Source organism: Zootoca vivipara, chromosome 1 (assembly GCF_965207765.1).
Source record: "Zootoca vivipara chromosome 1, rZooViv2.hap1.1, whole genome shotgun sequence".
In the NCBI taxonomy this organism is placed as follows: domain Eukaryota; kingdom Metazoa; phylum Chordata; class Lepidosauria; order Squamata; family Lacertidae; genus Zootoca; species Zootoca vivipara.
The window spans coordinates 114,755,244-114,773,411 of NC_142582.1; the positions used below are offsets into that span (position 1 = coordinate 114,755,244).

General features: G+C 46.3%; 1 protein-coding gene across 2 annotated transcripts; it reads right to left on the reverse strand.

Annotated features, from left to right (window-relative positions):
• Positions 1-2,166: 2,166 nt before the first annotated feature.
• LOC118080841 (alpha-1-antiproteinase-like) lies at positions 2,167-13,765 on the reverse strand. 2 transcript variants are annotated; one of them, XM_035106745.3, is made up of 5 exons: positions 13,726-13,765; positions 7,410-8,024; positions 5,638-5,905; positions 4,874-5,021; positions 2,167-2,411 (listed from the first exon to the last, which is right to left on the reverse strand). In XM_035106745.3, exons 2-5 carry the CDS (start codon positions 8,005-8,007, stop codon positions 2,220-2,222), a joined length of 1,206 nt encoding a protein of 401 aa, XP_034962636.2. In that variant the 5' UTR covers positions 8,008-8,024; positions 13,726-13,765; the 3' UTR covers positions 2,167-2,219. The 2 variants fall into 2 exon arrangements, with proteins under 2 accessions (XP_034962636.2, XP_088529053.1); XM_088672927.1 differs by lacking the exon at positions 13,726-13,765 and adding an exon at positions 10,977-11,044.
• Positions 13,766-18,168: the final 4,403 nt, after the last annotated feature.

An 18,168-nucleotide genomic window follows, 5' to 3' on the forward strand; every position in this document is an offset into this window, starting at 1 on the left:
CCTGGAAACTGGAGTATAGTTTTAAGAGCTGGCTCCATGTGAGTATGATTTATTCCACACAAGTGACAGGGTTGGCAATGTACTTACAGGATGCTGTGCTCCTGGCTTGGCGCTATAGTACGAAATTGCTTAGGAAGTATATTATCTGAGCCAAAAGAAAACCTAATGAAGGTGAGGCAGATTTGACTTCCGTTGGATACAGCAGGACTTAGGCGTGGGTGATTTCAGTGACTTTTTTTTTTGGCACCAGTGCAATCATCTACTTTCCTGTTTTTTTCCATGAATCTAAAATCATCATCATCATCATCATCATCATCATCATCATCATCATCATCATCTTTTAAACAAGTATGTTAATATTCATTGTGCATACTGCTCAACCCCCCTTTTTTCTCTCCCAGTTGCTTTCATTTTCTTGTTTTTGGACTCCTTTGTTCCAATTTAGATGACTTTAAACATATAATAATGATAAGCAAAATCATGGAGAATGTCCACCACTGGAGGCCCTGTGCCTCTGAATGCCAGTGGCTGGGAACCACATCTGGGCAGGGCACAGTTGCAGAAAGTCCTGCTTGTGAACTTCCCATGGCTATCAGATTGGCCACTGTAGGATCATGATGCTGGATGAGATGGGTTTTAGGTCTGATCTAGCAGGGCCCTTCCTACGCTCTCCTTTGTGCCCCCCAGACAACTATTGGATCTGATTGACTGAAGAGAGACCTATGTATGCGATTTTTGTCATCATAATCTGATGTGATGATGCCATGGGGAGCAATTAAACACGAGTCACCGCTGAACAGTAGTGAAGATAAATGAGGCGAAAGACAGGGATGGCCAAGAAGATGGGGCTGAGACGAAACAGCTGCCAGAGAAATAAAAGGGGGCATTTCCATGGTTCAGACCAGAAGCCTTCTCTTAGGAGATAGGGGGTGTTTATACTACACATAAAAAAAGAGAGGAGCAAGTTTAATTGTTTTGGTTTCACTCAAAAATCAATAAAGATTGCAGTTTTGGTGACTGTTGAGAAATTGTGGTAACAGATTCTTGGGGCCTCTCTTGATCTCCTTTTTATTCTGCATTCATGACGATTTGTGCTCATGGTGCTATTATTCATGCAGATGAGGCTATCCATGGCTTCTAGAATGCCAGTTGCGGGGGCTGATGCGCCAGCTGCATTTCTGTGTGTGTCTCATCATTTGGCCACTGTGAGAACTGAATCTAACCCAGCAGGGCTTCTCTTGAAACATTAAATACTTCAAATATTATTTCCCCACCCCCACCCCACCCCAAACCTGAGCACCTCTGAAAACTACTTCTGTGAATTAGTGTCATGAAGATGATCCATGCCAGGTTGCGGGTAATCTGAGTCCCTTGAGGTGTGGGTTGGACACCAACCAACTCTCATCAGCCTCAGCCAGAATGGCCAACAATCAGGAATGATAGGAGTTGTAACCTGAAAAAAATAGTCCCACCCATTATGTACCCAATCAGTTACTGCATGTGAGGGTCTCCTGCAGATCCTATCTTAATTTGGAGGTACATTCTGCACCTACTCTTGTGAGTTCTCTCCCCTTAAACATTAGACAAATGACGACTCCATCTTATTTCTGGCACCTACTGAAGACCTCCTTCCAACAAGCCTTTCAACTAGACATATTTCATAGCCTGCTTCTGTACTGGAATTGTTTTTATATGCTTTACTGTTTGTGTGTTTGTCGTCCTGCGCTCCTCTGGGAGGAAGGGTGGGCTATAAATGTAAGCAATAACAACAACCACCATCACCTGTAGGGCTGCCATACACCTGGAATTTCCTGGACATAGCTGGGATTCTGCCATCGGAAACAGTGCCTGGGCTGAAATCGCTGAAATGTCCATGAAAATCCAGATGTATGGCAACCCATGTAGGAAGTGTATAGATTGTATCTGATCAGCTGAAAAACCGCAGGAAACACTACAGTCTTCTTCTTGGTGCTCCTGTGGGGGCTGTAATGTTTGATTCAACCTCTGGCTTGTTGCAAAAACAATACCAGAACACCAACTGCTTATGCTCTGAAGGGTGCATGGAAAACAGTCAGAAAACAAGTACTGTAGTTGGAGACTCCTTTTTATTCTCACATCATTTTGCACTGCCTCTGGTTTGGAAAAAGAGAAGGACTCCACATTAACTTGGGGTTGCCAAGATGCTTTATTTAAGAGCTGCATTCAGAATTCACTGACACTTAGTGCTGAGTGGGATTTACTATTTTGCCAACAAATAATGTGTAGTTGGTCTGTGTTTCATACATTAGCACATAAAAAGGCATGTTGAATTCTATGGTCGGAGGCAAAGACATAGGTATGGCTTCTATAACAGTGGCTGCCGCTGCCTCTGACCCTTTCTCATCCACGATGAGCACAGACTTATGGGTAGCCTGAGGAAGAACAAAGAAAGACATCAGAGTTTGGAGAGGAGAAAAGGATTTCATTTGTGAAGGAAATGCTTTTTAGAAAGGCCTTTGTCTTCACTGCCGCTTACCTCTGGCAGTCTATGTGATTTCCCCCTCTGTCAATGAGTAACTTTGCTGAGGTGACATCACAAAAACACATGGGTTGGTGCAACCAATCACAATAAATGCCTATGAGGGCAAATGAGACCCTCAGCAGGCAGGGACTCAAAAGGGTATCAGAACTCTTGGGCGAACCCTAATGTTCAGAAACGTGATGTGAGGGATAAGAGGTACCGGCAGCCCTCTCCCATCCTGAATACCAGCTCCTCCTCCAGTGGGGAGGGGGAGACTTCGAGTGGTGATTCAGGAAGTGGAAACAGGAGCTTGAGTACCTTAGCGGAGCACAGGCACTGCCGGGGAAAGGAACAGGGAAGCAGGGAGACGGTGGGAAAGAGGCCGATCCCAGCTACTCCGGAATTGCGTAAAAAGCGCAGGGGGCGGAGATTCGGTATGCCAAGATTACTTTGCTGGAAGAAAATGCGCGAACCGCCATTCGGAGGTTCTGCGGAAGACTGACAACATGTACCACTATCTGTAAATAGCACTGCTTTCAGCACTGTAAATACACAGCACCAATAAAAGCATAAAATGCAGAGCTGTGTGGAGTCGTTACTCTGAAGTAGCCCACCCAGGCCACTGTGACACGTGAGCTTTGTCGGCACTGAGGAGGCTAACGCTGAAGAGAATATCATAGTCAGACAGCATATGGCATGGTCCTTTTTCAAACACACATCTTCAAATAAAAAAAGAACAGGGTGGACAAGGCCTGGCTTCAATACTTAGTCTCCTAGGGCAGCTGCCAAGACCCCAGTAGTATCCAACACTTATGCCACCTGCTCTGGGCCTACATTATGGCTAGATTTTAATCCTGCCAAATGTAACTTTTATTTTATTTATCATAAAGGTAAAGGGACCCCTAACCATTAGGTCCAGTTGTGACCGACTCTGGGGTTGCGGCGCTCATCTCGCTCTATTGGCTGAGGGAGCAGGCGTACAGCTTCCAGGTCATGTGGCCAGTATGACAGCTGCTTCTGGTGAACCAGAGCAGCGCACGGAAATGCCATTTACCTTCCCGCCGGAGCAGTACCTATACCTATTTATCTACTTGCACTTTGACATGCTTTTGAACTGCTATGTTGGCAGGAGCTGGGACCGAGCAATGGGAGCTCACCCCATCGCGGGGATTCGAACCACCGACCTTCTGATTGGCAAGTCCTAGGCTCTGCGGTTTAACCCACAACACCACCCGTGTCCCACTTATTTATCGTAGTTGTGCTCAATTTCATCTATGTGGGGCTACCTTTGAAGGTGACCCGGAAACTACAATTAATCCAGAATGCGGCAGATAGACTGGTGACTGGGAGCAGCCGCCAAGACCACATAACACCGGTCTTGAAAGACCTGCATTGGCTCCCAGTACATTTCTGAGCACAATTCAAAGTGTTGGTGCTGACCTTTAAAGCCCTAAACGGCCTCGGCCCAGTATACCTGAAGGAGCATCTCCAGCTCCATCGCTCTGCCCGGACACTGAGGTCCAGTGCCGAGGGCCTTCTGGCGGTTCCCTCGCTGCAAGAAGCCAAGTTACAGGGCCTTCTTGGTAGTGGCACCCTGCCCTGTGGAATGCCCTCCCACCAGATGTCAAAGAGAAAAACAACTACCAGACTTTTAAAGGACATCTGAAGACAGCCCTGTTTAGGGAAGCTTTTAATCTTTAAGAAATTAGTGTATTCTAATATTTCTGTTGGAAGCCACCCAGAGTGGCTGGGGAAACCCAGCCAGATGGGCGGGGTATAAATAATAAATTATTATTATTTATTATTATTATTATTATTATTATTATTATTATTATTATTATTATTATCTCCCATTCACACGAGCAGGTTGTATAGCTCCTTCCTCTTCAATATGTCCACTTTCTCTGGTCCTCATCTCCTTAATTCTGTGGTGTGTCACAACTTGTATTATTGGGCAATATGGTCCTTAAGATTTGTAAGAGGGAGTCTCTGCTTACCATCCCTAGCAGCACCTACTAGTGAGGTTTGCCTGGTGCCTTCATTAGGTGCCGGAAAAACATTCCTCTTAAACTAGGCCTTTGGGTGATTAAAATCTTATACCCCTTTTAAATGTGTATGTTGGAGGGGATTTATTGGTTTGTTTTCGTTTTATTATGTATTTTGTGTTCTCATTTTGTATTTTTATGTTTGGATGAACAGCGGTATACAAATTTAATGGGAACTTTGGATGAAGATTGGTATATAAATTTAATGAATAATAATAATTTAAGGAGATGGAGCACAATTAATTCAATTTGCCCAAATAAAACAAGATCCTTTGGGGGGGGGGGAACAAGGTCATGTGACTAATGGGAATATTTGTTTTCAACTTACTTTTGACACCTTCAAAGGCTGCCCAGTGATTCCTGTCAGATCAGCTTGATCACTGAAGACATCAGTAATGCCCATTTTGCTGAGGGGCTCCTTTAGTTCATAGCTGGCAGAAATATTAAACTTTGGAAGGAACACAGATGCTGTAGCACTTCAGGAACAGAAAGATACAAGAAATTACTTCAATTATTTGCTCAAATGGCTGACATCTAAAAGGGCATCTTACGGATCCCGAGCAGATCTGATAGAAACATGTTCTCATTGAGACTCAATGTGCTTGGAGCCTTGTCCAACTATGGCAACCGTCACCATCCTGGTACGTACCATGTATTTTGGATTACGGTTCCTATAAGCCCTAGTTAGCACAGCCCGGCTGGCTGGGCTGATGAGAGCTGTAGCCTAAAAGATGCCTGTACTATATAAGGCAAAAATATAATGGCAAAGTAAGAGTAGTCCTAACATTCAGAAAGGCTTTCCTATATTATATGGCCCACATCTAGTCCTTTACCTTGTAAGTGGTGTGGTAACCCAAGACAGTAAGGCTGGATCTACACTGATTTGTAAAAACGCTGTAAAAAAATCCCCCGTAATATTGCTCTCAATACAATTTCCTATTGCCGGCGGATCGCTGCTCTACAGCACCCTCTGGTGTCACATTTTTATAATGCATTTTAACGTTATAACTGACCCATGTAGCTTCGCCCTAAGTTACTGACTGGTTACAAATATATCTAACAAAAACATTAAAGAAGCAACACAAAACTTACCGTCGAACCTTTACTGCCCATTTGGTCCAAGTATCCAATGAGAAAGCCTCCTCTACCTGCTTGAGTTTTCCGGAATCTGGCAGAATAAAGAATGTGGTGGCACTCCCCTTGTAGTCCATTTGTAGCACCTGACAATGTAATTCAACATCATAGTAATACTGGAACCAGCCCAACCTGTGCATCATCGGGACTTTGACAGTTGTGTGTTCATTCACAAAGAAGTCCCTTTCTTCTGTGTGAGCTGGATCAAAAGGTTTTTCCCAGGCACCTTAAGAGAAAAGAAGAGGCCACCGCCACATTACGGAGAGATGACACAGTTCATTCAAATCACAACATTTGAATCTTATTTGCAATGTTGGTGTTTTCTCTCTCTTGCAGAGATTGTTGCTACATGATTCTTTAGCATGTCAGGAGGTTCATAGACAGGCACAGTTTGTTTTCCCATCGCAGTGTTGCAGCACTTTAGACGGCAGCTCAGCTTCCTGAACTGCTATGTAGGGTTGAATACTGTGGATGTATGTTTATGCATGCAGAGTAAAAAAGGGCAAGATATGATTGCTTTTGGTGGGCTTTTTAACTGGGGTGTGTTTGCCTGTACCTGCAGCTAGTTCATCATGTGAGAATGAGCCAGCAACCATGTGAGAATGACTCAGCATAAACTACAATATAAATGCTGCTGTGTTTAGAGGCAAATTTGCTCTCGGTCAGAGTGTGGTCTGTATGCTGTAAGGGAAGCACCATATTTTTCAAACCATGAGACACACTTTTTTCCTCCTAAAAAGTAACAGGAAATGTCTGTGCATCTTATGGAGCGAATGCGTGGTCCCTGTGCTCTTTTTTAAAAAAAGAGCTAAAGGCTAACAAGAGGGAAAGAGGGGTGTTGAAAAGAAGCTGCTCAGCAGCTGGTTGCAAGAGATCGGGGAGGGAGATAAGGGAAGCTAGCTTCCTTTCCCACCCCGTTCCCTTGCCCAGGCCTCCATTGTTGAATGTTCTGCAGAGGGAGGCTGTTTGTTTCCCCAGCAACATGTGACTGGCTGATTGGATTATCTGGCTGATTCGATTATCAGAAGCTGCAGAACTGTGAGTTGAACAGGATTTTTTCCCTTTGCAAAGTAAACTCAACAACTGTGAGCTGATCCCCCCAAAACGGGGCTTTTCCCCTTTCCTCCTCTGAAAACTAAGTGTGCCTTATGGTCAGGTGCGTCTTATGAAGCGAAAAATATGGTATCTGCTGCATGTATCTGGAACTGCATTATTGTCAGTAAAGCAACTGACTCTTCTTGGAAGTGTTTACTGTTTCTCTGGTCTTTTGCACACTCTGGTGACATTGGGGTGGGCACTTTGCACATGCCCCTACAAATACTATAGCAACAAAGCTGTACCAGAGCAGTGCATTTTATACAGTAAGAAAGTAAAGAAAATTAATTGTTTAGTTGACGGGGGTCAAATGTGGGATCCAAGCCCACAGGGGGGATTAGGGGAAGAAGCTCACTCCATGCCTTTGTCCGCAGATACATGCCTCAAGTCACAGGCAAAGGATTCTCCCTGATAATAATAATAAATAATACTTATTTTATTATTTCTACCTCGCCCATCTGACTGGAATGCCAAGAGATGGGATTTACTCTGAGCCCATGAGCCCCTTCTAAGCAAAGTGCAAATTTCAAAGGACTGCTGCGTTTCAGCTTTCGCATGGTTTCGGAAAATTCAAATTAGAAGGTTCGTCTTAAAATCTGAACGGAGTTGAATTTATTCCCCGCCCCTAAGTGTACCTTTAAAGAATATGTAGTTAGCTACAGCCAGTGAGGTATCTGGATCAAGACCCTTGACAACCTCCGAAATTTTCCCATGGGTTTTCTTCTCTATATAATCGTTGATTTGTTTCTCGGCTTCTTTTGGCTCCTGGAATTTCGCGGGCAACACTTCTACAGAGTAAAAAGCCTTGATGTCATCCAGAAAGGTTGGTAATGCCTCCAGGCCCTCCCTTAAAAACAGAGCGTCTCCTAGCTCGAGTTGGTACCCAGAATCTGAGCGAGTGAGCGTGGAAAAGTCATTATGAAGCGCCTGGTGTATCTCCTTCTCTGGAATTTCTGTCAGGTTAAAGCAAAGGCCTTCTAGGATCTGAGTGCGTGTGGCAGATTTTGCCCCCAGTGAAAGAACGGAAAAGGTGGAGACAATACTGATGGGCGAGAAGAAAATATTTTTATCAGGTGAGGCTGAGGAAGCCAGACTAATAAATTTAATTGCAAAACTGCCAACATTTGGATATATCCTAGTAGTTAGCTGTGTGCTGTTCTGTTCATCTGGACCCAGGTGGTGCCCATTGGAGAGGCTGGCCAATATCAAACAGAGACAGATGGCAGAGCGCATTCTTCCGGTCAGTTCTTCTGCGAATTGAGAGAAAGAGAGAGATTTTTACTTCCCACAAAATGTGTTAGTAGCAACAGCACCAGCAGGCCCGGCTCGTCGTAGACCCCCGGTGGCGCAGTGCACCATGGCGCAGGGCTGGTAAGCTGGGCGCTGGCCTGGGAAGGAGGGCGCCGCGCGGCAACCAATTGCGCCCTGCGAGGGCGGGGCGGGCGGCGGAGCGATCTCCGCCCCTCAGCACCAGGGCGCGCGATCTGCTCAAGACGGCCCTGAGCACTAGCAACAACTCAAAACAGGTCTTGCTCCCATTCAGAGTCAGCTCGTATCCTGAAGGTCAACATGAGAGGAAGATGCAAGAAGCATTTCACAATGCGTTGTCAAACTTTAGTCAAGAATGCACTTTACTGGCTCCACTCTAAACACAATGGATATCTCAACACCATGGGTAGGCCCAATCGCCTTCTAAATCCGGCCCGTGGATGGTCTGGGAATCAGCATGTTTTTACATGAGTAGAATGTGTCCTTTTATTTAAAATACATCTCTGGGTTATTTGTGGGGCCCGGCTGGTGTTTTTACATGAGTAGAATGTGTGCTTTTATTTAAAATGCATCTCTGGGTTATTTGTGGGGCATAGGTATTCGTTCCCCCCCCCAAAAAATAGTCTGGCCCCCACAAGGTCTGAGGGACAGTGGCCTGGTTCCCTGCTGAAAACGTTTGCTGACCCCTGCTCAACGCCATAATATGAACACATCTATCTGCAATATAGATATGCACATGTTGATTATTTTCCAGGGACAGTCCCAGATTTACAGAACACCTCCCGGTTTCTGATTTGATCCTGGAATGTCCCGCTTTTCCTTAGGACGTCCCTACTTTCATTGGAGAAATGTTGGTGGGTATGGAGTTATGTGAACCCCCCCCCCAAGCCAAAGAGATAAGTAACTATGCAACCTTTAGAAGACACCTGAAGGCAGCCCTGTATAGGGAAGTGGGGTATTTTTTTAAAAAGTTTAATGTGTTATTATGATTTTATATATGTTGGAGTGGCTGGGGCAACCCAGTCCGATGGGTGGGGTATAAATAGTAAAATGATGGTGATGGAATAGGACATCCCTATTTTCATCGGAGAAATGTTGGAGGGTATGTTAGTGTGCACATGGTGTGGAGCCAACCCCTGCTTTGCAGGTCTAGCTGCCTACGGCATGGCATAAATGTGAACGATATGACAATGTCCATGGTTGGCCAGTGAGAACATCAGACGAGCTCTGCTGAATCAAACCAAAACCCCATCTTGCCCAGCATCCTGTTCTCACAGTGGAAAACCAGGTGCTCATGGAAGCCCTGGAGGAGCTTCATGCTCTGGCTGCCGGGGGCGGGGGGCGGGGCTGGCGCGCATTCTGGGGGTCGGGCGCCGCCCGGAGGGGCGTGATGCGCGTTCTGGGGGCGGGGCGGGCAGCTGCCATGGCGCCTCGGGATCGCGCTGTCTGGGGCAGAGCGCCCCCATCACCCTTCCCTTCCTACGCCCTTGTATGGAAGCGGGACTCGATTGCAACAACACTCTCCCCACTTGTGATTTCCAGCCAGCAACTGCTATTCACAAACAGGTTATCTCTGACAGTGGAGGCAGAACATAGCCACCATGGCTTGTGGCTGTTAATAAACTTATCCTCTATTAATGTGACTGATCCTCTCAGGTTGTAAACCGTTTGAGTGCTTTGTTAAAAAGCTGACACATAAATGCAGTGTATAAATAAAGTAAATGAGAACTCTAGTGATACAAGTGCACTCAATGACTTTTGTATCATGTCACCCAGACACTACTTGGAGCAATGGATTTTTCCACCAGCCTGGTGTCCTCCAGATCTTTTGGTCAGCAGCCCCAGTCATCATGGCCAATGATCAGGAATGATGGGAAATGTAGTACAAAAAAAAATGTCTAGAGGGCAGTAGGTTGTGGAGGGGTGCTTTAAAGAGTTTTGCTACGAGCAAACTACCGCTGCTGGAGTATGCACAAAGCAATTCATTTTTGGTTACTTGAAGGGATTGAAATGCATTTCCCCTGCAAGAAGCTTAATCTCAAAAAACTATTCAGAAAATCTAGAAATTCAAACAAAACCAAAAACCCCATACCCAAATGAAATAAATAAACCAAAAACAACCCAACCAAACTCAAACTTTGATCCCCAAGTACAATAACAAATATTTATTGCAGGAAATTATTATGAAAAGTCTCAGGTGTGCAAATATAGCATTGCCTGGGGATACATGCCTGGTGCCACTGTGCGGTTTTGCACATAGGATTTGGGTAATTTAAAGTGACATGCATGCAATTATTGCAGGTTAGCCAAAAGCAAGCTCTTGTGAGCCAATTAGCCGTGAAAATATCACCCAGTCACCAGGACTGCAGACCTGATGACTTTAAGAGTTTAAAATACTACATGTATTTATTGTTTATAAAGTTTATTCAATATTACTTTTTTTAAAAAAATCATTTTGGATTTTTAGCACAATATTCACAATTTAAACATAAAATTCATACATTTATTTTTTTAATGTGAAAGTTTTCACATGTTCACCTTTTATTTTAGAGTTGAAGCAATATAGATTGCAGGTGCAAGGTAGCCTTAAAAATGAATGTGTAATGATTTGAATCTATTTTTTTTGGGGGGGGGGGGGAAACAGCAATATAAAAATGGGACGGCAATTTCACCTAAATGATAATTATTGTCATTTACTGGAGCTTTTTTTCACTGCCCCTTCACCATAAATTCACAGGTTGGGTTACAAAATATTAGGGGATGCTTAGTCTCTTTAACAATCTGCCTTACCCCATACCTAGTCACCCCCTCTTTCCTTTACACCTGACCAATTCCCTTCCTTTACACTTCACCCATCCCCTCACCTATCCCTTACAGCTCCCCCAACCACCCTCCCCTCACAGTTCACCTCAAGCAACTAGCCCCAATCTCACCTCTATTAAAAGGAGGCTGGCAGGCACTTCAGAGAGCTGTTTGGCAAACCACTTCTCTGAGGAACCTCCCACCCTCCTTTAAACGGCATGATGTTTAACAGAGGGGGAGTGGTTTGCCAAATCGCTATCTGACACGCCTACCACCCACCTTTAAATGGCTCACCTGGGCTGCCCGCTTCTTGCTCACTTGCCTGTCTGCCATTCTGCCATTACGTTGGAATTGTCAAAGCCACCAGTTGGCAGCTACCTAAACTGCAGCATGATGACAGTCTTACAATTTTATTATATAGTAAGAATTATTATATTTTAATCTTTGTTGGAAGCCACCCAGAGTGGCTGGGGAAACCCAGCCAGATGGGCGGGGTACAAATAATAAATTATTTATTTATTTATTATATATTATATTAAAACTAACTTACAATCAGGAAAATAAGGTGAGTTCTATATATTTTAATTGAAGTTGCATCTATCATCTCTATCTATCTATCTATCTATCTATCTATCTATCTATCTATCTATCTATCTATCTATCTATCTATCTAGAGCCTAGGTTTAAAATGCTAGAAAAAGAAGTTCAAACTACACTGGGTAGCTATAGGCTTAACACAAGTTTGTGAGGTAAATTAAAAACAGCAAGGTGGAGGTCATGTCTTTCATTGGATCTACTTGTGAGTAAGCACTGCATCACACTGCTGGCTGTCACTTCTTATCAGTGATAAACATTAAATTGCATTTAGTGTTTTAGAGCTGGCATTGGCCAGAGACAGGCCCGGCTTGCCCATTGACTCTAGTGGCGCGTTGCGCCAGGGCACCTGGGTGATCAGGGGGTGCTGAGGGGTGCTGAGGGGCACCCTAGCAAGTGGGGAAGCTGCGCAGCGGCCTCCCTTTTCCCTCCACCAGCCGCACTGGGAGAGCAGGGAGGTAAGCGAGTGGAACAGGGGCACTAGGACCCTGTTCCGCTCTGCAGCACCAGGGTCATCCCTCACCCCAGCGCTGCGTTTCATTGGTAGAGGCGACGCCACATGGCAGCACCTCTACCAATGAAACGCAGCGGCCTGTTGGCGGGAAGGAAACGGCCGTGGACCCAGCAAGCGCCGACGTCGGCCGAGAAGGCCCCGGCGCGGCGCAGCTTGCCCAGGCACCCCGGCCCGCTGGGAGAAGGGAGGAAGGCCGCGCAGAGCAGCGGCGCCCCTCCCCCACTCAATCTGGCATAGGACAGGCGGGTGGCCTCCGGCACAGTGTGGCCCCACTGTGAGGCTCCCCCCGCCCCCGCCGCCTGGCATGCCAGAGACCTTAAGACAGCCCTGGCCAGAGAGGGCTGGTACATTCCCAACGCTTTGGGAATTTGACTCCCATGCTTTACAGTAGCATAGGAAGTTATCTAAAACCGAGCCAGGCCATTGTTCAGTCTAGTTCAGTATTGTCTACACTGATTGATAGCTGCTCTCCAGAGTTTCAGGCAGCGGGCATTCCTAGGCCTGCCTGAAGATGCTATGGCTTGTTCTGCCCCTTCCCCCATGCTCTTTCCATGTAATCACATTCTCTTTTCAATATAGTCATGTTTACTTTCTTCTAAATCATTAGAAAACTCTATAATACTTGCAGATCTTGGAAATGCATATGCTTTTCTGCACCAGATGATGTTCACTTCCCTTTTCATGCATGAGTGCAAAGAAATCATTTTAAAACTTGGAAACAAAAAAACATGATTTCATTTCTCCGGTTTATGTGCACAAACATGAACAATCAGCACAAAATCTGAAGGGAAAATTGGGGAAATTTTTGCAATTACCCAACATCCTGAGCGACGAGGACATTAAAGTAAGTTTATGTATGGTTCTGAGTAGTGCAATAAATAAAAATTCTAAGTATCACTCCTATTGGCCCTGAAAATGGACAGCAAGAAGTCACTTAAGGACAGGTTTTTTTCAGGGGAATAGGCAGATTTAAAGATACGCACTTGAAAATGCGGTACAGTATTTGCAAAGCAGTATTTGACTGCCCCATCCCCCGGTTTATTCAGATGAGTTTGCTTATTCTGTATTCATCTTGATTTGCTTGCATGGTAGTTCAACTATGGACTGGGAAACACTGGCCTGCGAGCGCTCCAGTTGGAGAACAGCCTTTACCAAAGGTGTCATGGGCTTTGAAGAAACTTGATCTCAGGACTCAAGGGAGAAACATGCTAAGAGGAAGGCACGCTTGGCAAATCCACACCATGATCAGCTCCCGCCTGGAAACCAATGTCCCCACTGTGGAAGGACGTGTGGATCCAGAATTCGTCTCCACAGTCACTTACGGACCCATTGTTAAAACCGTGTTTATGGAAGACAATCTTACTCAGCTACGAGTGATCCCCAAAGGAAGGAAGGAACGTGTTTAGTCAGTGCAAATATTTAAACTTGAGCAACAGTTCCACTGTGCAAACGTTAATCCAAGCACTGATGGGACACTGGCTGGATACTGCCCTATGTTTGGCCTGCATGTCAACGAGCCTTTATCCTTCACTCATCCTGATTTGCTTATGCTGTTTTTACACATCTTCCAATTAATCATTTGCTCACCCCAAACTTTTAAGTGCATTTTTACCCATTGTTTCCCAAAGCAATGGATTTGTTGCAGTAGAGCAACAGAACACTTTAATCCATTTTAACTGTGCAAGCCTGAAAGGTTCTGGTATGCGCTTGAACTTCCCCCGCAAAACAGTGACAGTTTTGAGGCACCCAAAGAGGACAGATACTGTACTTACAGCAGTTGTGCAGAACCTTCCTTTCTGTGAGAAAGCCTCTGATTCTTCATGATCTGCTACAGTATTTATGCAAACTGCAAACTGCAATGTGAGCAAAGTGCTTCATTAATCCTTAACCGGGACTGTTGAAAGGTATTCGTTTTAAACATTGTCCAAACATTGCCCCAGAACAGTCTTTGCTCTTCTGGCAAGGAGAAATCAATTTGTTGACCTTGGCTGGGTACAGGGGCGGAGGAAGTGGGGTGCAGGGCAGGAAAAAGCAAGACCAATTGCAGTCATTAACAGTCGTTAACAGTCATCAACAGGTTTACCACTCCTATCGGTCAATCACCCATTCCCACCACCCTTCTGAGTAATACCCCCAACCTCTGACTATACATAAGGGTCTGGTGACTTCTGTTTCAGTGTATCTGAAGAAGTGTGCATGCAAACGAAAGCTCATACCTATGACAAACTTAGTTGGTCTCTAAGGAGCTACTAGAAGGATTTTTTGTTTTGTTTTTGTTTTGACAACGTCAGACCAACACGGCTACATACCTGTAACTAGCTGTACCCGGCCACTTGTTGCTGTGGCTCAGTCTAAGATTGGACGTGATAATAATAATAATAATAATAATAATAATAATAATAATAATAATATTTTATTATTTATACACCGCCCATCTGGCTGGGTTTCCCCAGCCACTCTGGGCGGCTTCCAATCGAATATTAAAAACAGTACAGCATCAAACATTTAAAAACTTCCCTAAACAGGGCTGCCTTCAGTTGTCTTCTAAAAGTAAAATACTGTAGTTACTTATTGCCTTGACATCAGGGTGGGTGCCACTACCGAGAAGGCCCTCTGTCTGGTTCCCTGTAACCTCACTTCTCGCAATGACGGAACCGCCAGAAGGCCCTCAGTGCTGGATCTCAGTGTCCAGGCTGAATGGTGGGGGTGGAGACGCTCCTTCAGGTATACAGGACCGAAGCCGTTTAGGGCAGGGGTCCCCAGACTTACGGGCGTTTGTGCCGGTTCCCACCGCACCGATCACGTGGCGGGCCAGCGGGCGGGGGAGTGCGCGCCCGTGCGCATGCGCACGGGCGCTTACTGGCGCGGCGGCGCGCTTCCAGGGTGGAAAAAGCGCAGAAAATCCATTGTGCGCATGCATATGGGCCTCCCCCGACCCGGAAGTGCACCAGAAATGACCTCTTCCGGGTCGGGAGAGGCCCATACGCATGCACACAAAGGATTTTCGGCACTTTTTTCCCCGACCCGGAAGAGCGCTGCCGCGCTGCGCGCCGTAAGAGTGGGCGGCGGCGGCAGCGGGGGTCGTCACGGGCCAGATTGGCAGGCCAATTGGGCCGCATCCGGCCCCCGGGCCGTAGTCTGGGGACCCCTGGTTTAGGGCTTTAAAGGTCAGTACCAACACTTTGAATTGTGCTCAGAAACATACTGGGAGACAGTGTAGATCTCTCAGGACCGGTGTTATGTGGTCCCGGTGGCCACTCCCAGTCACTAGTCTAGCTGCCGCATTCTGGATTAATTGCAGTTTCCGGGTCACCTTCAAAGGTAGCCCCACGCAGAGCGCATTGCAGTAGTCCAACCGGGAGATAACCAGAGCATGCACCACTCTGGCGAGACTGTCTGCGGGCAGGTAGGGTCTCAGACTGCGTACCAGATGGAGCTGGTAGACAGCCGCCCTGGACACAGAATGAACCTGTGCCTCCATGGACAGCTGTGAGACCAAGATGACTCCCAGGCTGCGCACCTAGTCCTTCAGTGGCACAGTTACCCCATTCAAGACCAGGGAGTCCTCCACACCTGCCCGCCTCCTGTCCCCCACAAACAGTACTTCTGTCTTGTCAGGATTCAACCTCAATCCGTTAGCCGCCATCCATCCTCCAACCGCCTCCAGGCACTCACACAGGACCTTCACTGCCTTCACTGGTTCTGATTTAAAAGAAAGGTAGAGCTGGGTGTCATCTGCATACTGATGAACACCCAGCCCAAACCCCCTGATGATCTCTCCCAGCGGCTTCATATAGATATTAAAAAGAATGGGGGAGAGAACGGAACCCGGAGGCACCCCACAAGTGAGAGGCCAGGGGTCTGAACACTTACCCCCCCATCACTTTCTGAACACGGCCCAGGAGGAAGGAGCGCAACCACTGTATGACAGTGCCCCCAGCTCCCAGCCCCTCTAGACGGTCTAGAAGAATGTTATGGTCGATGGTGTCAAAGGCCGCTGAGAGATCCAGCAGTACTAGGAAACAGCTCTCACCTTTGTCCCTAGCCCGCCGGAGATCATCGACCAGTGCGACCAAAGCAGTTTCAGTCCCATGGTGCGACCAAAGGTGCGACCCATGGTGCGACCAAAGCAGTTTCAGTCCCATGGTGAGGCCTGAAGGGATCCAAATGGTGAGTTTCGTTGATAGATAAGACACAGACAGCAGGGTTGTATTGAAAGTAGAGAAGTCCCCCTCCCCGCTGTTTCATAGTCCCCCTTCATTTTGTAGACATTAATTCCCCCCCAAAGACTCCCCTACCCACGGGCATTCTGGCAAATCCCGCCCGCCCGTCCCATCCTATTCAAGCTCCCCAAACCCATGGGCCTCCTTCACTCACTGTCGCCGTTCCCCACACCAGTCGCATGACGTTGTGATACCCCTGTCTCTTTTTTCATCAGCGGGTGACATCATATTCCTCCTGTGTGATGGCACCTGGCACCCTGACCTCTCCCTCTCTCCAACTTACATACCGCATGCTCCTGCTGGGGCCCGCCGGGCGAAGGGGCAAGATCCGGCCGCCGCCCTTGGAGAAGGAGCCGCCTGGGCAGCCGCTCCCAGCAGCCTCTGCTCACTGATGCATTTCCTCACTGATGCATTTAGTATAGCATGTGTTACTTTGACGCCCAACAGATGGTGCTCTGTTTGCAAAAAACAGGGGTTTACCTGCCACAGGTGTGACATCTATATAATCTCGACGCCCAACAGATGGTGCTCTGTTTGCAAAAAACAGGGGTTTACCTGCCACAGGTGTGACATCTATATAATCTCGACGCCCAACAGATGGTGCTCTGTTTGCAAAAAACAGGGGTTTACCTGCCACAGGTGTGACATCTATATAATCTAATTATACAGAAACACTCCCCTATTCGTATGCAACATTATGTCAAAATTTCAAAGCAATCGGTCAAGAACTTTTGGAGCGCATAGACTTTGTACAAACAGACATTTACATTTTTATTTATATAGATTCCAAGTCATTACCAATAGATCTCATTTCGCTGTGTATGAGTTGGAGCCATCTGGATTTATAGGAGTCCTTAAGTCAGGCATGTCTAAAGTGTGGTCCAGGGGCCTCATCTGGCCCACCATTCGGTTTAATCCGGCCCCTGTGGCAGTTTATTTCCTAGGGTGAAATCGTAAAGAAAGCTCAAGAACTTAAATCCTAAATAAAAAACTCAACAACTTCGGGGGGAAATCCCAAAAGAAGCTCAACAACTTCAATCCTAAAAAAAAACCCCTTTGGTCGACCCTCACACATGTTCACTTAATCAAATGTGGCCCTCTTTGAAAAAAGTTTGGACACCTCTGCCTTAAGTAAACAAGAAAGCTGACTCGAAGGTTGGGAACGAAAAAGGTACCCTCAGCTCTGATATCCCTAACATGAAAGGAGTGGATTATTTAGCAACCAGGAAAAGCAGAGCAAACAACGATGAAACATAGTTGATTTACCCACCCACCCATGTTTACTGAGTTGCAAAATATTTATTCAGCAACTTCGTTACAGAATACCAGAATTGATAGGAGGCTATAATGTTGACCCAACATCCAACATCCACTGGGGTCATAATTTTAGCTTACACAACAGGTAGCAGGTACAAAGGAGCTGGTTACAATATGGCAGGTGTCTGCAGTTTCCTGGCTAGCCCCAGTACTTCTCTATCTGCCACATGCTTGCTGCTGCAGTCCCTATTGCAATCTTTGGTCTGCCCTGCTACCCTGCCTCTTGTCTCAGTGTCTACAGTTGGATGTGATCCATATTCCTGCTTAAAACTCCATATGGGAAGCATGCATAAGGTACTGCTTTACGAATGCTTAGAACAAGGGTGCGGAATTCAAAGCTCGTGGGCTAGAAGCAACCCACAGACTGGTTTAATCTGGCCACTGGATCCCCCTCCCACCCATCAGCTGTTCAGCAAATAGAAACTGAGAGAGAAAAGGACTGGTGTTGTACCAAGGGTCCAGTTGCAGCTCCTTCCTCTGCAAAAATATCTGCAGAGAGAAGAAGAAGAAGAGTTTGGATTTGATATCCTGCTTTATCACTACCCTAAGGAGTCTCAAAGTGGCTAACATTCTCCTTTCCCTTCCTCCCCCACAACAAACACTCTGTGAGGTGAGTGGGGCTGAGAAACCTCAGAGAAGTGTGACTAGCTCATGGTCACCCAGCAGCTGCATGTG

What these genes read in the sequence shown, in the direction of transcription:
- LOC118080841 (XM_035106745.3), bottom strand. Translation starts at nt 8,007, where the DNA reads ATGCGCTCTGCCATCTGTCTCTGTTTGATATTGGCCAGCCTCTCCAAT. An exon ending in TAACTACATATTCTTTAAAG is followed by an intron (nt 5,906 to 7,409) that starts GTACACTTAGGG and finishes TTTTCTCTTAAG; the next exon opens with GTGCCTGGGAAAAACCTTTT. An exon ending in AGCCTTTGAAGGTGTCAAAA is followed by an intron (nt 2,412 to 4,873) that starts GTAAGTTGAAAA and finishes GTTCTTCCTCAG; the next exon opens with GCTACCCATAAGTCTGTGCT.